Raw genomic sequence first — 27678 nt, forward strand, 5'->3', positions numbered from 1 at the left:
GGTGCTACCGTTTTGTTGCTATGTTAAGGTATTAAAACTTAAAACACTTTCTATGTACCGCCTTTGTAAATACCTCATGTTTTCCAATGTGGGCACTTGCGGCTTTAACACAGGTGTGGCTTATGTATGTACCAAATGGTATTTCCTCTACAAATGTACCGGGTGAGGCTTATAATCAGGTGCGCTCTGTAGCCTGGAAATTATGGTAGTTATTGGTAGGCATAAAAAAGATGCTCGACAAATTTGGGCGTGAGTCAATCGCTTGCTTTTTTAGTTTAGAAGCTTCATTTTATATACTGGGCAATTTATTCACATGTTGACATTTGGCAGGGTTGTTTACAACACCTCTCCGTGGTCTGCCAAATTTACAGGCATCTCCAATGTTGCTAATAAGCATATTTTCTGTATGTGGAAGCCTGGCAAAAACTCATGCGAGGACAGGTAGAACTTTCAAACCTCCCCGCTTCAGAATTGTGCTCACCACTCGTATCACCCAATCATATCAAAAAGTAACAAAATACTCCTTTACCTGATATTTCGGTGCAATAATGTTTTATTTCAACTATACATGCCGTGTTAAAAAAAAATCAACAAAAAATATGAAACAAAGACCATTATTATTTACACTTTCACAGTACATCTTTAAAACATTATCTACACGCTCAAAGACACTGGAGATCCAATATATACAGCTGGCCTTGTATCACCATCTTGCACAGCATTAAAATCTAAATGACATGACCAAAAACGTTTTTTTTTCTTTTTCTTTTCCTGCACATGAAGAGCTTACTCAATTTTAAAGGCTTCAATTTAGATTGCAACTGAAAAAAAAAAGAGTTCATATTGCAATGTACAAGGCAGTTAAGCAGTGTTTGTTGAAACGATGTTCGTGTATGTCAGTCTGCAGGTGTTACCCCCCCCCCCCCCCAAAAAAAAAAACCCACAAAAAAACAGCCCAAATACTGCTTAGATGACTGGCTGGAAGGAAAAGTCTTTACATACAATCATTACTTGTAAACAAAATGTGGGTTTGGGCTAAACAGGTGTGATAGATGTCACCCGTATGGAGTGTGAGGTTCAACCAATTCCGTTAAGTCATCCCAACTGGCCGATAAAAACTAAATTGAATTTGAGATTCTGCGTAACCGCAACCGAGCCGAACGGTAACAGCTCTCGGGCGGACGCCGTATTAATGCAGGGGCTGGGGGCGGGACGTGCTGAATGGATCTGACTGGACCACAGTGCGAGGTCGAAACAGACTACATCCCGCTGTCAAAAAAAAAAAAATACATTCACAGCACGGCACCTCGACGTGGCCGATTAATACATAGTCAACACCGGAAATGGCCATTTTTTTCAACTTTATTTATTTTTGTGTGGTTGTGTGTGTAACCCATTCACAAGTGGAACGTGGTTCAAGCGGTTTTCCGCATCACTTCCACGACAATTCGGAAGTTAATTTTCAACACTTTTTGGCCATTGAAACGCTTTAAATCATAAATGACAATGAGAGAACTGTCGACATTGCCAATGTTATACTGTATGCGGTAGGTAATTTTGAGGATAAGGCACACAATGCACAGATTTATGTTCACTTGCCTAAAAATATGCGTACTCCTTATTTATAGTATTTTATGTATATACACAAACTTTGTCATTCCCAGCATGACTTCTCCGGACACATTGGTAAATATTGTGTTGATTGTACACTGGCCGCTAACAGGGAAAGCTGGAACGATAACGTGGGCGATGGAATTAACGGGGAAAAAAAAAAAGTAGAATGAGCTCTTAAAAGGTCACATACTATTCCAATGTCATTCCAGTCATGTGACCAATGTAACGGCTGCGGGAGAACGAAATGTTTAGTTGTAGTGTTGGAGAAATTGCCAAATGCATGCACGGGGCTCACTGGCGTTAATGCGTTCTGCTACATTTATAAGGAAAAGTCTCTGCAGTATGACTCTGAACATGAATATCAGTTAGATCATGGAATTAATTCATCAGTCTTAACGGTGTGTTTGGTTGCTGAGATAGTACCTGTTGGCTACTCTTTGTTTTGAAAGAAGAAGAAGAAGAAAAAAAAAAGATGTGCATACCCATATTAGGGTCATCCCAATCTGGTAACTACAAAATGTGTCAAACACAAACGGCTATGTCGAAAACCAGTAGCAGCAAATGCATTGATGATAACCCAGTGAGTTAAGTGTCCCTGTAACAGTTTATAACCCAGTGTGACCATCTTTAAAAAGTAGCACAACCTATTCACCTTTTAAATACTTTTAAAAAAATGACACAAAAAAAAAAACAGTTTCACCTCAGCTTAAAATCAGGCCGTCCACGTTTCAGCAAGACAGTGACTTGGGTCTCGGATGGATTTTTAAGGTGCACCGGGAGTGCCGAGGCTTAACGCGTGTTGCGCCACTGCACGCCGCTTCTTTCACGTCAGCCTTACGCAGATGTCAAACGCGCTCAACGGAAACACGCGTCGTCATTTGCACTCTTCTGTATGCTTGCGGTCTGTGTTTTATTTGAACCTAATGATTGGCGTATTAGGTTTACTCGCCGTTGCCCTGCCACCGGCTCTCTGACAAAAGCGTGGCCTCACCTCTCTGCTCAGTTCACATTAATGGGAAGACAGTGCTTAAAGGCAGTGAAAAATGAGAGCCATTCTTCAAGTATTCCACTGTTTCCAAACCCGGTACCTCACGCGCAGACGGGACTCTGTGGCGGCTGCTTTTGGCGTTCTAATCCGTGCACGTCGACGTTGAAAACGGGCGACACCGAACGCCCAGATGTCCTACGTGACGAGCAGGATGGAAATCAAAAGAATGGAAAAACATCAGAGCAGTATCTTTGGCCACATGTGTGATGTCTGTTTTTTCTTTTCCCTTTTAACTGAAGTGTGAGTCGGTGTGCATATCGCTTAAAGGGGAACACACCTCAGCTTGGTATACACCCACACCCACAGACTTACACTGGGGTCAACCCAATCAATAGCCAAGCCATCTGGGCTCAAAGCTATATTGTCAAGGCAAAGAGCTCACGCCAAAGTGTCCGCGGCTCTTCTAATAGCTGTACTTATTGACCACTCGCATCTGTGGAGTCTGTGGCGAAAAGCCATTAGGTTTCGGGGGCACATCTGGCTTTAGCGACGGGGTCCTTTTAAGTCCTGTGCGCGGGAGCGAGCCGTGCCCACTGTAGCTGCTTTGTCGCGATAAAGAGGGAGGGTTCGGCGAGTGCATTCCGGCCCCCATCATTCCGACGTGGGAATCGAGTCTGGAAGGGGGTGTCGGGAGCATGTAACCCCCTCTGTTCATACTGTGCTGGCGAGACACAGATACCCCCATAGTCACCCCATTCGGCGAGGTGGACAAGGAGTGCCTGTGCGAGGCACTCCGTTGGAGCTGATAGCCTCCTCTGGGCCTCTCCAAGGTCCCCCCCATGCTTAGGCTGCCCGTCGGCGTGGTGGGCGTCGTGGACAACGGGACGTCCACCCTCTTGGTGGGGCTGTGCCTCGGCAGGGAGGAGGAAGGAGAGTACAAGGAGGCCTCGCGACTCGGCACCCGGGGAGGTAGTTCCGTCAGTTCCTCCATGGGTTCCAGTGTGAGGTGTTGTCGAGGGCGAGGCGCTGATCCCTCGTGAAGAATGGCCTTAGGGTTGGCCACAGAGTCATTGAGATGTTTTAAAAGGTCATTTAGGGTATTCCTCGCATCCACCGACCGCTTTTGGTCTTTCCTACTTCCCTTTGAGTCTGGATTCTTGAGCTTCTTCTCAGAAGGATGTGGTAAAGTATCGTCTCCACTGTCATGATATGGGTGGTCGTGTGTGGCATTGGGAAGGACAACAGCGCTGGGAATGTGAGAATGTCCCAGGGCCAGGTGAGGGTGGTGGGAGTTGGATTTGGGTGGACCGGGCGAAGGCAGGAGAAGCTGAGAACTCTTGGATGTCGAGTTGGATTCCTTGCGGGGACCGCTGACCTTCCTGTGGTCCCTCTCCCACTGGTTTTTAATGGGCTGCAAGCCTTTCTGCTGAAGAACAGGAGTGGACTCGGGTGTTGGCAGAGCGGCCAACTCAGGGGGCGCGCAGCCGTCACGGAGGATCATGGTCTTGGTGTCACCATTGGGCGTTTTCAGGTCTTTATTCAGCAGGTTGGTGTACAGCTTAGGAGAATCAACATTGGTCTGGTATTCCTGTGTACATGAACAAAACCAAAAAAAAAAAAAAAACAGTGAGGAGGATTTTCTGAGACATTGAAGTGTTTTAAAGCCGTTTACAAAGTACAGTGGTGCCATGAGATATGTTTAATTTGTTTCATGACCACATTCATAACTAAAAACACAATCTACAAATCATCTTCTCCCATTGAAATGAATGAAAATGCCATTAATCTGTTCCAGCATACCCGCAAAATGCAACAGCAAATGTTCTAAGGTCTATTTTTATCTGGCAGAATAGCACTGTATAATATTGTACTTCAGAAACACAGTTACATTAGGATTTTAAAAAAGCGTATGAAGCTTTTGTGATCCTACATCAAGTGAACGCAATTGTGCTGGTCTTTCTGGTGTACCCGCTCTTGCCGCCTGGGGGCAGCGTAAAAGCTATTTGGTTTATTCCGATGTGTCGTCTCAGCTCATCGGTTATATTAGTTGTTCTTCTTGGAGGATGATTGTTACAGTGTCTACATATGTTGCGACACTGTTTGTGTTCAATCCATTGATCAAAGGATCGCAGTACTGCAACATAGATACGATTTACTGTTGGCATGAACATAGTGGTCTGAAGAGCTAAGATATGGGGTTGTTTTAAATCCAAAAAGTGTAATTTTCTTTGTTTTGTTTAATTTGAGAGTAAATTTCAAGTGAGAGTGGGGGGGGGGGAACAACTCTAATCCCCTTTTTTGAAAGAACTGTTGACTATTTGTCTAAATGGTGCATATTTTTAAGTGAGTTACGTTCACTGCTATCATAGGATGTTCCTATTTCAATCTGCACTTACAAGTCAAAGCAAAAAATTGTCCCAACGACAGCTTGTGTCCTGAAAAAAAAACCCAAGCCGAGTCCCTCGTCATCTCAAGCCACCCTCGTATCTAAAGACTGATACCTTTACGGGACTGTCGAAGAGGCCGTTGAGCTTGACGAAGCTTCCAGCGGAGTCCGAGCAGGATGGAGCGGATTCTGCATCCTTGTGGACGCGCCTTTGCTTTCGCATGAATGATTCGCGATTGCAGAAGACAATCAGGCCGGCGAGCAGGGCCCCCATGAGGAAAGCGCCAAACACGCAGGTGATCAGGATGTTCATGTGGACCATCTGGCTGGTTTCACTTGCTTGGATATCCCACACGCCTACAGATAAACAACGAGGGGGGGTTAACCTCCTGCTGAGAAAGAAGTCAAGTGGTCACTGAAGTGTTTTTTTTTTTTTTTTTTTGCCCTCCCCCCATTCACCAGCAGAAATGTGAATGCGCTTGAACACAACTGTGCATGAGTTTCATCTTTTGGATCTCCCCTTAAACAGTGTACCCAGTTATTTGTAAATAGGTCAGATGAGGAAGACACGGTTATTGGTAGACGTAGTTAGGCATCCATACACATGCACCCATCTACATTTGGCGTTGGAAGATTTATTAATTCAAGAAAAAGGAGGATTGGCTTCCTTGATCCATGCGCACCAAAGGTTTCTAGCATCTGAAAGCTGAATCACTGTTTTCAACCAAGAAATCAACCCAGGAGGAAGTTGGTCAGTGGGGGAATCGGGAGTGAATTTTTTTTTTTTCGCTTCCACCGGCTGAAGTTGTCGACGCACTTTGGGAGGTTTGTTAGTAACCACAGACATTGAAAAGAGTTAGTTCATCCACTGTGTGTCCACCATTGGCTTGTGACAGTGCTGGGCCAGCCAATGATCTACCAGCCAGGGTAAACTATTACTAGCGCTCGTGTTAACCAATCTATTCTGGAAATCAAATCAATGAAATACTGAAAAGAAGTACGTGAAAGGATCGTTTTAAAAGAGGAAGCTCAGAAAATAGTGAAAGGTCGAGTCAAAGAAAATGAAACAGAAATGTGCTACTTTTCAGCTAATCTAGAGAGCTGCCAGAGTGCAGTTGTGAGTTTGCATATTTCGAACGTCAGCGTGCGTTGTCATTAGAGGTCGGCAGCTATCGGGTCACTGCAGCATGCTGGCTGGCTCCCTGCGGGCCTTACCCTCTTGCCCCCCCGGGAGAGAGTCTAAAGAATGAGAGGTGGCCGGATCATCCTGCAGCACAAAGCCCGAGCCGAAGAGCTCTGGACCGGGCCCAGTGCTGGGGCTCTGAGTGGGAATGAGTACTGGGGGAGGTATGGGCCCACTGGGCAGGACAGTGACTGGTGCTGATGAAAACTCCATGTCTGTGGTGACAAACAAATTATTAACAAATGGTGAAGACGTTGAGAAAGCACACTGTCATCATCCCAGTTAGTAGACACGGGCAATGGGAAATTGAAAAGTTAGTTTTGGAATAAATCAGTGGTAAACCTTTGACATTTTTCTTCCAAAATTTTGGCCGGGACAAAAGAGAGGATACAGAGTTTCAAAGAGGAGTCGGTACACAACACTGTAGATGTTTTGGTGGGTGAGCATGCCAGGAGAAGTGATCGGAACAGGAAAGTGATGAGTGGAAAGCGAGGCAGTCACGTCACCTGGCAAATGTTTTTTTTTTTTTTTTTTTTTGTGACAGTTAAAATGGAGCGGGTGACTTTTTGCATTCACGGGGGCGTTTTGGTGTTGGTAAAACATGACAATGAATGAGTGGTAGAGAGACAGGGCTAGAGATGCTGGACTCAAGGGAAAATAAACCATTTGAGTAAAAGATCAAACTAACCAGAGGTAGGGTCGCCAAATGATTTGTAATCTGGCGCTGATGTAGTGCCCAAAAATGCTAAAAGAATTAAAAAGCACAATACATTATTATTAGGGAATTCAGAAAGTTCAAAATCCCTTTGATCAAAAAGCTTGTGAGTGCAAGTTGGATAAAAGATAGGAAGCGCACTCACACACACAGTGTTTTATGAAAAGAATGTCCTCTGGTTCTGATCAATACTGAGGTTCAGATTGGGGTCATGGTCAGTTTGTACTGACAAGGCAGGTATTTATTTCAACACGCTATCAGTGGTGGTCATCTTTTTGGCCGTTTTTGTTAAACGTAAGACGTCCGCCATTTGCACCAACTGAGCATGACCCTTGAATGTACATGTCCATGTTTGCGGCATTGGTTTACAAGTGGCCATGTACTCGCTGTATGTAGATGTGTATGTTAATACCAAACGTAAACTTACGAGAATATCGGGGCAAGTTACTGGCATGAATACTGGTGCGAGTGTACAGATGAGTGTGTATTGTTTGAGTGTGTGTGTCAGTGTTAGAAATGTGTCAGTGGATAGATGAAGCGGTATGAAGATGACTCTTACCCTGACAGTCTCCCAAATGGCCAGTGTTCCCTAATTCAATATCCTGCTCATAGCCCGTCCTGAAAATGAGACAAAGGTGAATTTTTACATCATTTCATTTTTAATAAGACACCTCGCGTTAAATCCGGAGCGTCAGCTCACAAAAGACCGGGCTGTATCCTCTCGCAGACTCCTTGAGGCATCCATCCACAATAGGGATCACGTAACGCGATGCAGGATCTGAAAAACACAAATCATGTGACCATTTAATCATACCAGGAAGAGCGCCGTAATCAAATCATTTATGAGTAAGGAGTTGCTGAACATTAACCCCGGCATAGAGGGCAATATTGTTTTCCTTATGACATGAACTGGACTAAAAGGCAACGGCACAACGCTGCAGCGTGCAAGCTGCAAAAGGAGAAAAAAAAAAAAAAAAAAAACACTTTCAAGTGTGCATCAGAGCATCACTTACTTCTGGCAAGAAGAATGCCTTTCACAGCGACTCAGGGGAATCCGAATGACGCAGCTCGAAAAGGCAACGTACAGGCTGTGTGCGTCTTTATCCACGTGTAGCGACAGGACGCGCTTATCATCGTCGTGGTTAGACAGGCACCTGGAAAAGGGAAAGGGGAATCAAAGGTGCATCAGATTAGTGTCTCGTCTTTCAATAAAGATTTAATCACCAGCGAGGTGGATAAGCTCTCTCTCACGTCTTAACAGGGCTTTAACACTTCACATTTGCAAATGATGCGTGAATCTAAAAATAAAGGATTGTCGGGGGGAAAAAAAAGCAAACATTCAATGCGCAGACATCTGACAGGCACCGCCATCAGCACGAGGAAGCTCCAGTTAAAAGTTGCTGACTCTTCAGCCACGAGGCCGACGGAGTACAGAAAAAGAGAACCAAACAAAAGGAGACAAAAGAGGGTAAAAAGTTCACGATGCCTTACTTGGCCTTGTTGAAGACGTCGATTTCCTCCAGAAGTAGACTGTCGTTCAGGGACATGGACGAGGTCTTTGCCAAAACCTTGAGGACGACCCCTGATTCGGAACCAATGAATACCACAGTGTAGTTCTTGTGCGGGCCTGCTTCATTGTCCACAGCCAGCGCCGTCAGTCTGTACCTAGAAAACCACATGCAGTACTCGTAAAAAACATGTTGGCGGAAGGTGTCTGGTGTTCTTATCTGACAGAAGAGTCTCTGCGAGGATGAAGGACACATTTTATAAAACGGTGGTGAGGCCGGCCATAATGTACGGATTAGAAAGGGTGGCACTGAAAAAAAAAAAAAAAAAAACAACAGGAAGCAGAACCAGAGGTGGCAGAAATGAAGGTGTTGAGGTTCTCGCGCGGAGTGAGCAGGTTGGATAGGATTAGAAATGAGCTCATTAGAGGGACAGCCAAAGTTGGATGTTTTGCTGACGAGGTTCGAGAGAGCAGACTTCGATGGTTTGGACATGTTCAGAGGCGAGAGAGTGAGTATATTGGTAGAAGGATGCTGAGGATGGAGCTGGCAGGCAAAAGAGCGAGAGAAAGACCAAAGAAAAGGTTGATGGATGTGGTGAAGGAAGACATGAGGACAGTGAGTGTTAGAGAGGAAGATGCATGAGATAGGCTTAGATGGAAAAAGACCCCGAACGGGACAAGCCGAAAGGAAAAGAAGAAGTAGTAGTATGTAACTTCCTGCATCTCATGCAGGGTTAGGGTTTCTTTGTATTTTGTTTTGTGTCTACGTTATTTTTTTTTTTTTGCCCGTTTGTGATGTAATTAATGCTGGCCGGAAGACTGGCAGCGCGAAACGCATTCAAGTACATGAAAGTGTACTTGAGTGAAACATGTTCCCGAAATGCCATTATCATGTTTCTGGACACGGTTTATGTGAGTAAGCGATTTAAGTACTTGTGCTGATTCCCGGTCTGAAAATGCACTATCAGAACATTTCTAATGTACTTACTCTGTTTTATGTAGTGGCTGCGTTCAGTACTTTTTGAGTATTGAGCTGCGGGCACCGCAGTGCTGTAGTTTTAAACATTGTTTTTAGATTGGATGCGAGGTTTGTCGTTTGGTTAACCACCCCAAAAACTAGTATGGTCATAATAAATATCTTTTTAAAGTGGAATCAGAAGATAACGTACTTTGTCTGTGTGGAGTTTTTAGTTACTGTTACAAACAAGATGCAAGTATTGTGATATTTCGGATACTTACCTGACACGGGTCTTTGTGTACCAGGGCTCATCCCCGGTGGAAGGCACAGCTGTGTCCATCAGAGGGTGGGACTTGATAAACTGCAGGGTTTCGTCCGGGAACTCGATGGAGCTCTTAAAGGATGCCGCTGGACCGTAACCAGCGCAGCACCCGGGTCTGAAATGGAGAGTTCACATGCGCAGAGGGCAAAAGGTCACAAAGCAGCTCATGTGATCATCGCACAGCGAGGGGATGGGGGGGTTAATCATCATGTGCGGTGAAGTGGATGGAAAGTAAAATGAAAGGGGTTTGGGAGCAGGTGCTTATTAGATCACCCAAAAAAAAAGGCCTCAACCGGAAACATTAAATATGCATAATATGCATGGTTATCCTCCATGAATGATTCACCAGGGAAAGGAGTTGCTTAGTGGATTTTTTTTTTTGTCTTGGACACGGGGTATGCCTAGAAATACTTTACTTGTGATTAACGGCTTCAAAATGCATCATCGTATAATTATGCCACATTAATTATTTAACCGTCAGCAGATGGCGAATGCGCGTGCTGGGTCACGGCTAATACCTGGTCTTTTACTAGCGTAACATATTTGATTTCGCTGGACCGACAGAAGAAAGGGGTCAGAAAAGGAGCAACTGGTCAGCAGCTGTTGAGTCAAGTGCCACAGAGAGGTCATAGTCAATGTTTATTGTATTTTGTTTGGGTGGCACGGTGGCCTTGGCCGCAAAGTCCTGAAGACCGGGGTTCAAATCCCGTCCTCGCCTGTGTGGGTTTCTTCCGGGCACTCCGGGTTCCTCCCACATCCCAAAAACATGCATTCATTGGAGACTCGGAATTGCCCCTCGGTGTGATTGTGAGTTTGACCGTTTGTCTGTCTTGGTGTGCCCTGCGAAAAGTTGATTTGGCACTTTCTGAGCTTTTGAAAGATCCTCACCGAGGTTTGGGTAGCTTCTCTTCCGGAAACGGCGTCCATATGGAGTCGGCAGTCTTCTGCTCTTTAAATCGACCGCGGAAGACTTTCTCGATGTCGGCCATGGAAAAGGCGCACACTGCTGATCCGGGAATACTGTTGGAGAAGCGCCGTGATTAAATGGCCATACTTCAACTTTGTAGAGCCTCCTGCCATCTTTGAAATGAGTCCATCCATCAGCCGTGGACCGCCACCAGGCCCCACCTGTTCATCTGAGTGGTGAACACACCCACGACGGACGGGACGCCGTTGATGTTGATGATGTCAGTGATGGATTGAAGCACGTCAAAGTAGAAGAAGGAGTCCCCCGGCACGGAGCAGTTCAGCCTGGCCTTCACAAAAGATGTCCAATGTTTCTCTAGGACGCGCTGAGACCCGCCAATGTCGTTTTTGCAGATCCGGGCGACGCGAGAGTAGACCACCTAAAAGGGGCGAGGGTTGAAGCGAGGATAGAGGCGGGAGGAAATGGAAGTCAGCTGAGTGAATGTCGCTAAAAACACTTTCAGTGCACTAAATAATGCATCCCTCCATTCTGTTGCGGCTCAACACGGACGGCTCGAAAACACATTTTTATTTAGGCCTCGTGACTTTTTGTGCGAAAACTGCCCACCCTGGTCGAGGCCGTGCATTTCAAAAGCGCATCGAATGGCTGCACTGATGGAACCGAGTGACGCGTGTTCGATTGTACGACTGCGGAACGATAACGCCTGTCAAAAGTTAGCGTGAGAAAATATAGAAGCAACAATGTGCGCTGCATTGATCCTGTCCTCTATACACTGGAACCTTGGCTTTCGTGTGCCCTACAATTATGTTTTCGAAGAATGTTTTCATTGAAATTTTTTCCCTTAATCGCCCAGCATTTCACAAGGTGTACAAAATGTAGTCGGCGAGGCTGAATCCAAAATGTAAGCTTTTAATAACTGCGTGGAACGCCGGCAACGTCAGTGTCGCAACGCATCCTGTCAAAAGTCAGACCTACATAATTTCAACACGACTGCTAAATAAACGAGACTTTAAACTGATTTTATCGGCCTGATCAGATCAGCCGATTATTGGCATTTTTTTGCTGATCGGTTTTGGTGTCGTAATTAGCTGATTTGATCGGTGACGTCATTGATTGGCTCAGTGAAAGACATTTACCGTATTTTCTGCACTATAAGGCGCACCGCGTTATAAGCCGCATAGAATATACGCTAGAGTAGAGGCTGGGGTTACGTTATGCATCCATTAGATGGGCTGGGCAAAAGGCGCACTATTGATTCACATATGAGGCGCGCCGTCAGCTTTTGAGAACATTAAAGGCTCTTAGGTGCGCCTTATAGTGCGGAAAATACGGTACTTCGCGTCGCTGTCATGCACTGTATGTCTGAATCCAAAAGCAAGTAGTATTTAATTGTTTTCAGTCTCTTGTGACTTAGAACTAACTGTAAATATCTTTAAAAAAATAATCGACTGCATGGGAGATAGAAGACTGCTAAGTGATAACAATTAACGCCCGGCATTACAAGACAAATTTGCTCTTTCACAACTGCACTATGTCCGACTACTGCAATAAAATCTCATTTTTTTTATTCTGCCGCATCCCGTTTTTTACAATCAGTGCGATTTTATTCGGTCAACTCAAATGCGACAAGACGATACAGCTTGCAAGCACGCAACAAAATGTTACGTAGCCTAGCAACCTACTGCTAGCGCTTGTGGTTGTGGGTAAAACGTGCTACCGTCCTGTTTTATACATGATCTGACCAAAGCAGTGAATTCAAACCTTTTTGGAGCTGAGGCACGTACTTTACAATTGAAAAATCTCACAATATCACAAAAAGTACATTATATTAATACATAGTACATACATTAATTGCTGTATGTGCTTACTGTCATCTAATATAAGAACATTATTATCCCTCACTGGCATGAATAGATGAACAAAGATACATGATTTATTGTAAATATATATTTTAATAACAATTAAGTACACAATTTATCTACTCATTGCTGCATCTTGTGATTGCATTGGTTATTGGTTCTTGTTTTTTTCACTGGTCGGCGCCAAAAATCCTGATTGTGTAAAGCCTAAAATAAGCCATCACAGATCCAAAGACAATGAGGTAAAACTTATACTGGTGCTTTTATTTTAAAGGCCCGACGTTTTTACAGGATTTGACACGCCAATCTTGCCCCAACTTGCACGAGCGTTGCCAAGCAGACCGGGAGTGTCGTTATTGCCTTGAGTTAGTAAAAGCTTGCACTGTGGATTACGTGTGCCTCGCCGTCTGTTAAATCCATTTTTTTCACAACACGAGTGCCAGCCAAGTGATAAAGACGGCGAAAAACGTGATAGAATTCAAGATCTTGCAACAAAGCATAAATATAGCTCCTCCCACTCACCTCCTCGCCATCTTTCATAAACACAGGGGAGTGACAACGGCAAACTATTTTGGGATAGCAAAGTTGAAGTGTCACCCCTGTACGACTCGGATTGAAATTATCTGCATCAAGCGGAGACTGATAGAGGATTGCGGCCTCCGGGCTAGCTCAGCATGACCAGCTCAGGGTGGGCCTTGCTCAAATCTGACGCTGGCATCAAACACGGAATATCGTAATGCCCACGCATTAGTTTGTAGGCAGACAAATCCCCTCACTGTGTAATGGATTTAGATCAGGGAAATATTCCCAGCAAACCCAGAATGTTGAAAATTCTTCTATGTTGTAATGGGGTGTGCTGTGACCGCATGATTGGGCACCGCCACTTGGGCCATTTCTGTCCAAAAAAAACGAACGCAATAGAGGAAGTTTCATTCATTTTCGTAGATACGGCATCTGTTAAGAAATTGTAGTGCATTAAGACGGCGCCTTTGGACTGTTCTTACCTTTCCCAGATTGCTGTGCTCCACCGCAATCTCTCGGTAGAAAAAGTACACATAATTCCCATACTCGGCTGCGTGCAGGAAATGAGGTTCTGGGGGGAGAAACAGAGGCGGAGAGTTGAGAGTATTTTTGCATCGTCACCACCAGCGCGCGTGTTGAATATTTCAGGGATTTGTACCAGCCTGTATATGACTGGGAGTGACCTAGATTGCCTGAGAGGGAGCAGGCCATATCCCCCGAGGAGTTTGGCAAGACAAGGAGAGCTCTCCATCACAATCTCTTAACGGCTCCGACACACAACATGGAGGCGGCTAAAGACGTAGCGAAGGGGCCACTCGCTTACCTTTAAGCCACTTGGAGTCGTATTTGATGGTCCTCAGGGCGGATCCATCACCCATGCTCCGATAAATGACAGAATCGCTGGCCTGAAAGTCAGCCACCGTGGCGGAATACAGCTTCCCCTCTACAAAACCAAAACAAGAAAGACGGTCGACAAAAGCTGGGCTATGCCGCTCGTCTTTTAATATATATTTTTTTTTTCTCTCATCTGCGAGCTTTAATTGGCCCGACTTGCTTTAGCTGCAGGCACATTTGTACCGCGGCAAAAACACAGAGGTGATTATGAGAGCATAAGTGGGAACATATTAGTTCTTGCGCAGAAAGACTCTCTGTTTTTTTTCCTGCGCGTAGGCGGCTGCGTGTTTGACCCCCACCTGCAAAAAGGGCAACGTTGGTTTGCTTGGAGTCAAATGGGCACCGTGCCAGCCCGTTGATCTCTTCACCATCCAACTCGAGGTTATCCAGCTGAAGGGAGGAACAAGCGCACACATTTAACAAAAGACCGGCAAAGAAAATGCGTACAAGAATGTTTCCACATGCTCCCAGTCAAATGTTTTGTAAATACCAACGTTTAAATGGTACCTTGACTTACTAGTGCCTCAACTTTGAATGTTTTTGAGGCACAAGACCGCTTCTGGATGTAAATCAACTCTATAATATTGTACTTTATAAAAACATACAGCAATGACAGAATTAAATAGAATGTAAAGAATTCAACTGTTTTGTCACAATTTTTGCTTCAATTCAATGACCATTACGCTTCTCCTGGTGTGTGCCTTGATCACCTGGGGGCAGTATATACAGTGAAGAAAATAAGTATTTGTATTTTCATCATAGGTGCATGTCCACTGTGAGAGAGAAATCCAGAAATCACAATGTATGATTTTTTTTTTTTTTTTTTAGCGATGTATTTGTGTGATACAGCTGTAAATAAGTATTTGAACACCTGCCCATCAGCTAGAATTCTGACCGTCAAAGACCCGTTAGTCCCCCTTTAAAAGTCCACCTCCACTCTATGTATAATCCTGAATCTGATGCACCTGTGTGAGGTTGTTAGCTGCATAAAGACACCTGTTCTCCCCCCCCAATACAATCAGTAAGACTCAAACTTGTAACATGGCCAACCAAGACCAAAGAGCTCTCCAAAGGTGGATCCTAGCCGGGTCTTTCAACATGACGATGACCTGAAGCACACAGGCAGGAAAACCAAGGAGTGGCTCTGTAAGAAGCATATCAAGGTTCTGGCGTGGCCAAACCAGTCTCCAGACCTAAACCCAATAGAAAATCTTTGGAGGGAGCTGAAACTCCACTTTTCTCAGCGACAGCCCAGAAATCTGTCTGATCCAGAGAAGAAATGTGTGGAGGAGTGGGCCAAAATCCCTGGTGAACAACTACAGGAAATGTTTGACCTCTGCACTCGGAAACAAAGGCTACTGTACCAAATATTAACATTGGCTTACTCAGGTGTTCAAATACTTATTTGCAGCTGTTTCACACAAATAAATCGTTGTGATTTCGAGATTTTTCTTTTTAGATCATCTCTCTCACAGTGCACATGCACCTACGATGAAAATTTCAGACGCCTCCATGATTTCTAAGCAGGAGAACTTGCAATATGGCAGGGTGATAAAATACTTATTTTCTTCATTGTATACCTCGAAGTATTGTTGTATACTGTATCAGTCTAAATGCGTTGCCCTAACCTGAATTTAAATAGATGAGCTGTTCTCTTTGTTTTATGTTTAGTTTGACATTCACCTTCAGCTGCGTGTGGCAATAAATCTGCCAATTCAATCAAACTTCCGCTCGATGTGAAAAGTGGGGCGAGTTCACCGCCACCAGCTCATATCTCGTAAAAACCGCCATGTCGAGCCGCTCGTATCTCAAGGCACCGCTGTATGTATTAACGTGTACTGACCCTGTAGTATCTGCACATGGGGTTAAAGCCGTTGGTGCCACAGATGAAGACCAGGTCGTCATTTCTGGGAACCAGCACTTTGATGAAGTTATGGCACTCATCCTTGAAATATACAGAGTGCATTTAGGTTTTTTTTCGGTTTTTTTTTTTTTTTGTTTGTTTTTAAAGAGGACATAATTAAGAAGTACTAAAGGAACAGTCGCAATCTGAAATATAGTCATACTTACTCTGTGTTTTCCCTTGACAGCGCACATCTCTCTGTCAGCCTGGCCTGATCGCCATGTCAGCTTCTGTGGAACCAAAATATGAAGCATTAACACACACAACCCTGCGTGCTTAAATGCATGTGCACGAGCGAAAATACACACACACACGTCTCTCCTTTCAGCTCTCTCATTTTACAACCAGCTTAGTTTGTAATGAATGGCTGTGTGTGTGTGTGTGTGTGTATTTGTGGCTGAAAAGAGTAGCTCGTGGCAAGAATCTTACCCTGTAAGGGATGATCTCATTCCTGTAGGATTCTCTCAAACTTACAAGGTACACCTGATCTCTGTTGACAGCAACATAACGCACACAAGCTCAGTGACGCGACAGAACAAAGGCTATAATGTAGAATTTAGTTAACACCAACGTGTATATTTCGGGGGCCACAATTGAACCTTCTTTTACGCGGTCTAAAGTTGCAGGGACGTCGCAAATCGGTTCATTGTTTTCCTGCTTGTCTTTTTGTTTAGCGCTGAGCACATCTGTTGTTGATTCGCATATAACTCGCCTGCCTCCCAAAACACAACTTTTCGGTTTCGTGCTCTTTGGTTTAAACGGTTTTTCAGTCGGTAATCACGAGCAAAATAACGCAGCGGCTCGCCTTTCATGTAAACAACAAAAAACGTCAACTAAAAATTCATCCCCGGTGAATATTTATTTCTTTTTCTTTATTTTTTTCCAACTGGCTTTAAATTGTGTATGTCTTCTGTTGTTCGCATGACATCACTTCTTGTTTTGATGATGTGCCAGTTATGACAAATGCAGAACACCCGACCGGGAACAATAATTGCTTTTATTTCAGGCAACATAATGTGAACACCCAAAACTGGCAGCGAGATTTACCTGACACCGGCAACATTACCGCAGTTGGGGAGGGGTCAGGAATGGGGGCACTTATACTGTAGATGTCAAAATGATTTCCTGCTACAATACTAGTGGGCTGGTAGTAAGATTTAATCCCGACGCTCATAAATACTCAAACGACACGTAGAGATGCCAAGAAATCCCTGACAGCGCGTCAGGCTGGGGTGATAGATGCTTTTGCCGGATCAATATCGACCGTATACATCAGATGACGGCCTAGAAGCCACGGATCCAATAACGCTAAGAGCCTCCGCCCCCCCCCCCCCCCCACAACCCCCTAGTATCATTGTTTACCTGCCAAGATGCGAGTTAGGGAATTGCGGTGTTTGTGCGCGAAGGAGAATCTTTGCGTGTTCAATATACCTGCCAGCGATGAAGAGCGTGTCTTGTATCTTGGTCATCAGCTGAAAGTCGAGGCGATGCTGCGACTCGTTACCAGAGGGCCGGCCTCTGAACACGGGGTACCTCCGGGCAACTACAAATGCAACCGTGCACGCACACACACACACACACACACACACACACACGTTCTTATATTAAACGTGACAACTGATCGGGCACGGATACGTTGCGCGTGCACAAATCTAATCCAACTGGACTCGTTGATTTAGAAGAAGTGCTGGAGTACACTGATACATAGTTTTTTCTACTGTGCGAGTTACGTGAATATGCCTACCAATCTGACACTTTGAATAACTCCAAATCTCTCAATAAATGAGAAAACTATAATTAACTTTACCAGCGATGTCATGTTTTCAAAGAAATGTTGATTCTCTTACAATCGGTGGTGCTGTGGGTCAGATTCCAAGGAAAAACAGCAAATTTCTGCAACATTTTTTTCAGTTAATAAAGACACTTATCCAGGCTTTTTTGTTTTTAAAAAAAAATATATATATATATATATTTTGTGTAATTTTGAAGTGCTTGAATGCATGAACCTTAATGACAACCGGATTGCCCAACCTTGATAGAGATACGCACTTCATTGAGTGCCACTCTACTTATACAATGCATTTACTGTGAATTAAATTCAATTTGAGCAAGGCTATTATTCAGAGCGCTAAAATCTGTAGTCATTAATCGTGTTTGAGCAGCGTGCCGCTCGATATTACTGCAGAAATCTTAATTATTCTCGTTCAATGGAACACAATGCCACATTTCTGCGTGTAGCGTATTGGTTCATGAATAAAAACAAATAGCATGCGGCATTTGCAGGTGCGGGGGGGGGGGGTATATCAACTGTTGGCGTTTTTAGTGACCCATGAAATCGCGACCCATCTCTGCTGCGTGTGCGCGTGCGAACTCACAGTGAGCGTCGACGACATCCAGGGGTGCAATGTCCTCGGGGAAGCTGACTGCGAGGAGAGTGCGTGAGGCTGTTAGCACCAGCAGCAGCGGCAGCAGCAGCAGCAGCGGCAGCTCACTGAGCAGAAGCGCGGCTCTCTGGCCCATGGCTGCTCACGTACACTTCCTGTTTCACACTAGTGGAGATGTTACCTGGAGACAGGCACAGAAAAAAAACATTCCTTTCTTACTCAAAATTGCGGGACGTAGAGCATGAACAGCTACCATTGCTAAAAGACAAGAAGAGCCTTTAGTAGAAGACCCTTAACCCCGACCAAAATATGGAAAACAGTCTGATGCAGCTCATTAGTCAAAATTTTCATCGAGAAAACTCACTTATTTGCTTTCATGTGCTCAGGCCACATCCATCCATCCATCCATTATCTACCGCTTTTCCGGATCGGGTCGCGTGGGAAGTAGCTTTAGCAGGGATACCCAGACTTTTCTTTTCCCTAGCCACTTTTTCCAGCTCTCCCGGAAGGGATCCCGAGGCGTTCCCAAGCCAGCCGAGAGACATAGTTCCTCCAGCGTGTCCTGGGTCGTCCTCGGGGTCTCTTTCCGGTAGGACGCATCTGAATCAGATGCCCCAGCCACCTCATCTGGCTCGACACTGAGCCCCTCCCGGATGACCGAGCTTCTCACCCGTTCTCTAAGGGAGAGCCCAGACACCCTGCGGAGGAAACTAATTTCGGCCACTTGTATCCGGGATCTTGTCCTTTCGGTCACGACCCACAGCGCATGCCCATAAGTGAGGGTAAGAACGTAGATCGACTGGTAATTTACTTCGCTTTTCGACTTAGCTCCCTCTTCACCACAACGAACCGATACAAAGTCCGCATCACTGCAGACGCTGCACCGATCCGTCTGTCGATCTCCCGCTCCGTTCTTCCCTCGCTCGTGAACAAGACCCCAAGATACTTGAACTCCTCCACAGCCATGTCTAAACATGAAAACATCGCTTCAGCATCATAAACCGAGAAATTTTGTTATGGTAAGGTGAGAAGCTTATTTTTAGTTTTTACTTATTGGGTTTTAGTCTCCACCTTGTGGCATCTTTGGGAAATTTTTGAGTGGATAATTACTGTCAGTTTTACAGTGTTTATGGCAGGGCCCAGTGCCTAATGCTGCATAATTTGTATTTTGTTACTTCATTTTCTTGTTACTTTCAAGCAGATTGATTATGTATGATGACGCACTTGTATGTTATCGCCAGTGGGTAGCATACAAGCACAATCCACACGCATTGCCCTCTGCAGAGCGTCGGTGGGTGGCAGAGCCGGAAATTTCCCTTCCACCACCCCCCCCCCCCCCCGCCCCGCATCTGCTAACTAACAGAAGGTCAGCCAAAAGTCCGACGCGGCGTCTCAGTGGGCGATCGCTGAAACGGAAGTCCGGTCCGTCAGGAGCGCGGCGGACCCCGCTGCCTCCGTGCATCTGTGCCCTTGATTGGCTTGCGCCGGGCCGAGCTCGACGCCGATCGGCTCGTTGCGACTTCATCGCCGTCGCCGCTGCGCCGTCTTGTGCGACCTTAGCTGACTTCTATTAGCGCTCTGTTAGCTCTTCCTGCTGCAGTCTCTCCTTGGGGCCAAAGAGCTTTATTGCACTGCAGTGATTCACTCCATCTTTGTGTTATGAGGACAAAGCCACTCAGTTGTTTTGACATTGAGAGTAATTATGATGAGTGAACTTTTTCCCCCCACTTTTTTTTCCTTTTTAAATACTTCATCATAATATAGACATATTACATGAGGAGGATAGGCCTATAATGTATCGTCGGGTAATATGGATGTGTATGACATGTTTGGAGGAGGCCTTTAGAGGCTGGCTGTGCCTCTAAATGATTGGTGTACATTTCAAATATTTATAAGGCAAACAAATTATTCATGCGGGCAAAGCCCGAACGGATATAAACAATTTACCGGGAGACGTCACACGGGCCGTGGCATGGATTAGCTGGGAGCGTGCTGGGATCCGCACGTCGGGAGCGCATGCATCATCTCGCGTTTGCGTATTGTGTCTCGGGGACCGACACATGTGCGGGTGCACAAACAGTAATGATTCAGTTTTCAATTAGCCCCAAAGCACACCTGCTCCTGTGTGTCAGAGCCAGGCCATTAGTGCTCTGATTGATCCGCACAGGAAGCAGTCCAGACCACATCGCCCCGTGGAAACCTCTCTCAATCTGCTCGCTTTATTTATCCCTTACAGTCCGTGCCCAAGTAGTAAATTACTACAAAAGTAGACCAAGTTCAACAAAAACATCTGCATGCCAGCTTTTTTTTACCCCCCCCCCCTTGTATGCCCCAACGTTTGAGTCATCTCAACGCGCCCAAGTGCCTCAAACACTAAATATCAAGCGACCGCATTTTTTTTTCCCAAGCTCTGATAATCCGATTTCAGTTGGGTAACTTATCACGCATCACCTGGGAGAGATTGAAGCGAAGCCCAAATGGACCGCTCGATAAGTGTGGTTCGGTCGTTCGCGCCGCGCGTAATGGTGGCAATTCAGTCCTCGGTAGGACGCTGCTCCCTCCCAAACAGCAATGTCATTATGAGTAATGCTAGACCTGGAAATGGCTGCGCCTCATCTCCATTAGCCCACTTAACAGTTGAATGGGGAGTTTGATGTTTTTGACCAACTTGAGAGATCGTCTCGCGCCAAAGAAGCCGACGTGTGTAGAACAAGCACACGATGCTTGGGCTTTTCCTTTAACCGTGGGCACCGTCAAGCCTCCAAGCGAGGTTTATAGACACCAAGCAACTTAATCTAAATGAGAATGGATGCTCTTGAACGAGAGGCGATTGTGTTCCTTAAAAGCATCCAGTGTACTTTGTCTACCACGCAGTCGATAGCTCATCAACAAATGCATCCGAGACAGGATTAGATCCAAATGCCCAACAAGTGCGAGATACGGTACTGAATCTATCAGTCCTATGGCTCTGTGATACAGTCTGGAGGCTTTGCGCCGGAGCCAGGCTCGGGTTTGCTCACAGGTAACAGAACCGAGATCCCTTCTCTAAATAACCCCTGAAAGACAGACTTTCTCCATTAGCAACCTTATTGCTCGAAATGCAATTTAACAGGAAACTAACTATAGCTCGAGACCATTATAGCCATATTGTGGAGGCAAAGACTTTCCCTTAATGTAAAACAGAAAGACACCCAGAGGTCAGCGATCTAAAATTACTTCTAAATCTCCAGCGAGGCCCGAATGTTTTCTATTGACTATTCCTTTGCGCGCTCTGGTTCCTGCCCTCTAGTTAGTGTGTGTGTGTGTGTGTGTGTGTGTGTGTGTGTGGTGTGCAAGTACTGTACATATAGGCCTCAAACAAGCCCAGAAACGCTGGGCTTGTCACGCAACTCTGCGCCATTCAGCCTTGCCTCGCTCTAACTCTGTTATTACAGGCTTTTCGAATGTCCCACAACCACGCACTTCCCCGCTGATATTGTTGGCTCAAACTCACGGTGTTTAAAATGGTGGGGTGGGGGGTGGGAGTGAAAGGCTGGGCGGGGGGGTTCTGGTGGATTTGGCATAGCGGTCTCCAGCCCAATTCTGGTAGTTAAAAGCCGAGGATTTAGCTTTGCGATCCTAAAATGACAGATTAACACATATTCTCCCCATGAGCAGCACTTTCGCCGGCATATGTCAGCCGCCACCTCTCATCGGCCGCGCGCAGTTGGGCGCAGTTTTTGCAGGGGAGTCTCATTTGGTGCTCGTAAAAAGGATGCCAAACATCAGCGCCGTGTGAGGTTTCGTGCCTTAAATCTGAATGTGATAGGTGGATGTCAGACATATTGGCCAGCGCCGGGTAATATTACCCTTCCGGGTCCAATTTGAGCCATTTAACCCCTCACGTTTGAAAGGTGGAAAAACAAAATCTCCTCGCAAGTTCTTCAGAACACAGATGAGCGGGAACATGCCACGCCTGGCGTCTGCCTGATCTTTGCAACAAACTCATTGTGTATTTCCAAAACATTTCACAATACAGCACAGTTACCCACGTGAGGCAGTGGCTGCATTCAAGCTAGCAGTGAAAATATAAATCAGTCAATTGCGCGTCGCGCTTGTACATCTGCGGCTGCATCCGAAGGTGGTTTCCCATTGGCCGAGAGCTTTGCCACAAGCCCTTACATCCCGAGAAGTCTTTACTTGCGGCCGCGAAAGAATGCCTCGTTTTGCTGAGGTTTATTGTCTACTTCAAACACCAACGACTGACGGGAGGGGAAACATGTTTGGCCAGGAGGAGGATTCAGTGGGAGGGGATGCCACTTCGTGCGAGAACTGGTCCAATGATCACCTTATTGCCCCAGGATTAATTATTATCCATACATTCACTCCGGTTACTGCCAACCAAAACTGTTAACGTAACCTGGAGTCACTTTTGGTAGTTTTGAATATGCAACTTTGAAGGCCCGTGGCTCCGCAAGCTAGCTAAACCCCCTCCACCACCCCCTTTTCTTGTGCACCTTGGCAGGAAGCGTGAAACTGGAGGAAGGGTGCACACAGCAGTAGTTGTGCACAAAGAGGCCAGGCTGCAGGTGTGACCAGGAAACAAAGGGGGGCTTTGGCCACACAACACAATGGCGCCCCACCCCCGGTCACTGGCCTTATCTATGCTCAGGAGAGTACACTTGGCTGTGGGGGGGGCTACTAAAAGGGCCTTTGAAGGAACAAAGCATATAAACATGTTGACTGGTCGAACTTTTTATCAGTCGGGTCTCCGTGAACGCCGAAGGATTCGGATTTCAGGAGCGTCTACCAGGTTGTTAACGCCGAAGCTCGCGGGGTTTTTCATGGCGGCTGTTCCGGGTTACAGCCGGGCTGTAGCAAGAGGTTAACTGCGGTCGTTCTGGTCACCGGATTGCGACCCGGCGGCCAGCGAGGGGTGAGGCGAGGCCCAGCAACAAGACGAGCTTGTCAGCGCACCTGTCTTGGGCGGCTCGACACCGGCAAGTTCATAGTTGTCCACGCTCTCGAAAAAAATATGTTGGCAGGAAGAGGAAAATGACTCTTCTTATAATGTTGAATGTTTCTAACGTTTCGGGTGCTTACGGGTGTTTGATCACTACTTTGGCTCGGATCCTTGCCTTCTTAAATCCTTCAAATGGCAGATTTTCACAGATAATTTTGCGCTGTGTACCAATCCCTTAATCCAGTAAAAATCACCCAAATGCTTGTTAACCACCTCTGACCAAAACTACGGTATGTATTTACTTCTCTGCGTTATTTCATTTTAAGCATTGAGTGGTAGTATTGAGTGTTAGCATTCCTACATCAGGGGGGGGGGGGGGATTGTTTTGCGTCGCACTTTTACGCACACAAATGCACGCATCGGCACGGCCACAACCGCTCGCATTGTCCCGGAGTGCGGCGCAAAGGCATTCAAAGTTCCATCCGTGGTGAATCCTTTCACAAGCCTTTAGTGTCCCCATGAGGGACGAGCACAAAAGACAACAAAGAGGAGGGGACAACAGTGACGGAGCTTTTCTATTACGTGCCAGCGTCGACAGAGAAGTGCAATAATGTTCAATTAAATCAAGGCAACAGCAAGAGGAAAGGAGGTAAAAGTAACTGCAGCCGCTGCGAGGGTTCAACTGGGTTACCTCGATTATTCAATGTAAAAAGGGGTGGATACTGTGACATTGTTAAAACACCCTGCCAGTCCCTTTAACGACATCATGACGTAAGAAGGCAAGATTGATCTTCAATTAAAAAAAACAAAACAATTATATCAAAAATAACCGATGTAGAACAGATTTCATTCATGAATCTTATTATTCTTAAATCACATAGTGTAACCTACCTTCATGAATTGAGCAATCCGCCCAAATGTCCGAATATTCCTCTGGTAATCCATGTATTTAAAAAAAAAAAAAAAAAAAAAAGACCCAGCGTGTATGATTCTTATGATCTCAACATCTATTCTGACACTTTATCGCTTTAGATCCATTTTCTCGGCTGCGTTCGCGTCATGTAAACATTTATTGAGTCAAGACTCTATGCCGGTCTCGGTTCCGGGAGGGGGGGGGGGGCTTACGGTGCGACGACTGATGCTCGAAACACATCCACGACCACCACACACACTCCCGTGTGGAACCAACTGGACTTGCCGTCCCCTCCCTCGCACACCCACGCGGCAGCACCCCCGCTAACTTTGGTAATAACAGGGTAATATACATAACATTTATTTTAAAAAAATAAAGGCGTAAAGTTCCAACTCACCTGTGCACAGAAAATAAAACAGGAGGAAAAGCGACTTCTGCACGAACGAGACACTTCACAACTCGGGGAGTGATTTTACTCTCATAAATACTCGAAATTGCCTCTTTGAAAGGCGAAATCAGTGACGTAAAAAAGGACAAAGAGTCAATTAAGTTACTATTCGTTACAAATGGACCGAGCGGTTACAGTACAAAGTCTGCCTCTTAAAAAAAAAAAGCAGCAGTTAAAAATGCTGCACACTCTTTATCCTGTGCAGTAAAATAACGTTTGAACATTTAAGCACACAGGAGGAATTGGTTCTGCTCGCCAGTTTCACACCGATTCGACTTTCACTCAGCGATAAAGTGCTCATATGCGCGCATGCATTTCTGCAAAAAAAAAAAATAAATAATAATAATAATAAAGAAAAACTCACCTCATCTGAATGTTTTATTATCGTGTATCCATATGCAGTAATCCTCTCCCACCCACCCCCTCCCCAAAAAAAGGAGGCGAATATATCGCGCCTCGCTCCAACTTCTCCCGGCCGAGAGGAAAAACAAACTAAGCAGACACGGCAAATGGTGTAATTTGAGCCGAGCTGGGGCAATCCACGCGAGGGGAGAGATCCACGGGGCCGCCAATAAGGAGCGCTCTTGCTCCAGTCCCTCCCCCAGCATCCGAGCTCTTCTCCTCGCCCGCCCGCCCGCTTGCCTGGCTTCCTTCCTTTTTTTTTTTTTTTTTTCCCAGAGAGCCACAGAGAGAAGGGAAAAGGAAGGGGGAGGGGGGGGGGAGAAAAGAAAAACACCCCTCCTCCCTCTTCTTGTGTGACCCCATATTGCACCCCACTGCGTGAAGCGCCCCCCCGTCCCCCCCTCCCGCAAAATTCAAGTCAGCAACTGCTCCTAGTTAAAACTCATTGCAGCCTCGTTGAGGCTCAAGCGAGATGCTGCTGCTTAGTTGAAACATATTTTAGCACTGTTTGCATTTACAGATTTATCACAGGCGTAAGCGCTTACTGAAAGTAGCCAAAGTAGATCTTCTAATCTTCTAAGCGGAGCGCAGAAGTTTGCAGCAAAATAAGGATGACATCCATTACAATCAAGAGAAAAATATTCGGCTTTTCGCTTCATTTGACAGCGTGCTTGACTATTTCCCGACGACCGTTGACTTTATAGGTAGATTCATAGATTTCTTACATTTTGACTGCTGCGTGTGATAGCGCAATGTAAAAAGATGTAAATAGAAGTAGAGCCTGCTGCAATTATATATTTCATAATGTGCACAAAAAACAAACGGGGACAGCTGGAAATATCGGCGACAGCCACAGAAAAATCTCTTAGAAGCAAAATACCCCTCGGTGACTTAATATGTTTTTTCTTTTTGATGATTTTGCTAGCAACAAGAATAATTCACATCGAATCTGTTGTGTCTTATAACAGCGTAAAATGTCAATTTTTCAATTTTAATCTGCAAAAAAAATCACATACTTGTAATGTGTATTTTTTTTTCAGTTATCATTTGATAATTTAGCATTTTGTGTGAGTCAGTTCATAACGTTGACAACACTATTTGGAAAGCTTTGTTTTGAATTGCATTTAAAAAAAAAAAAAGCCAACAACAACCAAAGACTTGAAACAAATAACGCAGGGGTCACCAACGCGGAGCCCGCGGGCGAATGGTAGCCCGCGAGGACCCTATAAGGCGCCAGCGTGGTATGTTCTAAAAATACCAAAGGCCACAAATTGTTAATATTATTTGTGTTTTAAAATCTGAATCTGACTTGCTTACGTTAATTACAATTTTAAAATACCTTTAATGTCATTTACTACAATAAATTAAAACAAAAATACAGTCTGAAATTTGCAGCAAACCGGTCACGTAGCCCTTCATACGATCGGTGCTCACGAAGAAGCCTTGCTATAACATATTGCTACCTAGCTAGCTAGCTAGCTAGCAACTAATTTACCTACCTCACTGCTGATCATTTACAGTTGTCAGAAACCTATTTATTTAGCACTTTTGTTTACAATTGTGGTTGTATCACTGTATCAATTCAAGGTGTTTCAAACATTTTACACCCTTTCACTCGTCCCCAAAAATTTCAGGCAACATGTCTGTCAATATTTTTGAAAGTTCGAAAAGCAATATATTTGTAGGAATCTGCTTGACATGCTAACTCCTTCTACTTCTATGAACACACGTTAAATGTGTTGTCTAATTTGTTTAGCATAATTTTAATGAGTTCAATGTAAAAAGTCAAGCTAATTGCTAGTTACTGTAATTCCAAGGCCTGCAGAGCGCACCTGGTTATAAGCCTCAGTACACAGAAAGAGTTTAACGCCAGCGCGGCACTAGCGTTAAACTCTTTCTGTGTATCGAGGCCTCTAACCAGGTGCGCCGTGCTAATGCTAGCGCCGCCTCACCGTATAAAAAGCGTGTGAAAAAAGTCGCGGCTTGTAGGCTGGAAATTCCGGTACGTATAGTATGGGTCAAAAGCTGTGTACGTCGTATCATGTAAATAAGGAATTTGACCACGTCCAAAGTAACACTACAACATTGAGGTTTGAATTTGTCATACATGAACCCCATCAACAGACCCGCAGAGCATGAAAATAAGCACATCGTGATACTGGCAACATCCTAATGTTTATATTCTCGTAGTCGTCTCGCGTCACGCATGTCAACAACTCTGAGGGTGGGGCTCCTGCGTGCGTGGGGTTATCGTCGGAGGTGTCAGGCCATTCCAGCCGGGTCTGCGTAGTGGCACAATGGAGACCCGTTTGCACCTCATTGCAGATGCAGGTTAGCAGATGTGTGAGAACGCCTTTCGCCTCCGCGGCCGTCCTCACCCACCGGCGAGTGCACGCACGCACACACACACTCCCTCTCGCCGTATAGCCTCCATTGTGACTTTGAAAGTTGCATCTGCATCTGAATGCTTGCAGAGGAAACACAAGTTTGCACTGCTGATCCCCCGATCCTTGTTCAACACTTCTTGCATGTCTTTGTCCCCCAAAAAAGGGGGCGGAGTGGGGGTGTGTGTGAATAATATTGTCGAATTCTCAATTCTTTCTCCCCACATTGATCATGTTGACTATGGGTTGTTTTCACGTGACGTCACCCGTTGTGCCGCTTCGAACGACGGCCATTTTGGATCGCTTAGCTCCGTTACGCATACGTACGCAATATGCTTCTAACTACATTTATTGTAGACTTACTGACTACTAGGCTATGTGGCATGCACACATCGCGGGACTCAGGACTGCGTCATAAAGGCGCAG

General features: G+C 45.4%; 1 protein-coding gene and 1 long non-coding RNA gene across 6 annotated transcripts in view; one reads left to right on the plus strand and one right to left on the minus strand.

The window, feature by feature from the left end:
• LOC133497692 (uncharacterized) overlaps positions 1 to 27678 on the plus strand; it is a 184612-nt gene that overhangs the window by 39557 nt on the left and 117377 nt on the right. The gene's annotated exons all lie outside the window — the stretch shown is intronic.
• On the minus strand, positions 542 to 24974 carry sema6dl (sema domain, transmembrane domain (TM), and cytoplasmic domain, (semaphorin) 6D, like). Of its 5 annotated transcripts, none has more exons than XM_061813785.1 (20): positions 24831 to 24974; positions 18155 to 18344; positions 17211 to 17322; positions 16209 to 16269; positions 15947 to 16009; positions 15720 to 15821; positions 14176 to 14266; positions 13806 to 13925; positions 13465 to 13553; positions 10802 to 11019; positions 10562 to 10693; positions 9633 to 9788; positions 8378 to 8551; positions 7900 to 8040; positions 7587 to 7664; positions 7446 to 7504; positions 6860 to 6916; positions 6204 to 6386; positions 5104 to 5345; positions 542 to 4190 (listed from the first exon to the last, which is right to left on the minus strand). In XM_061813785.1, the coding sequence occupies exons 2-20, from the start codon at positions 18297 to 18299 to the stop codon at positions 3066 to 3068; spliced, it is 3348 nt and encodes a 1115-aa protein (XP_061669769.1). In that variant the 5' UTR covers positions 18300 to 18344; positions 24831 to 24974; the 3' UTR covers positions 542 to 3065. The 5 variants fall into 5 exon arrangements, with proteins under 5 accessions (XP_061669769.1, XP_061669770.1, XP_061669771.1 ...); XM_061813786.1 differs by lacking the exon at positions 24831 to 24974 and adding an exon at positions 24416 to 24528; XM_061813787.1 differs by lacking the exon at positions 6860 to 6916.

Source organism: Syngnathoides biaculeatus, chromosome 3 (assembly GCF_019802595.1).
Source record: "Syngnathoides biaculeatus isolate LvHL_M chromosome 3, ASM1980259v1, whole genome shotgun sequence".
Classification (NCBI taxonomy): domain Eukaryota; kingdom Metazoa; phylum Chordata; class Actinopteri; order Syngnathiformes; family Syngnathidae; genus Syngnathoides; species Syngnathoides biaculeatus.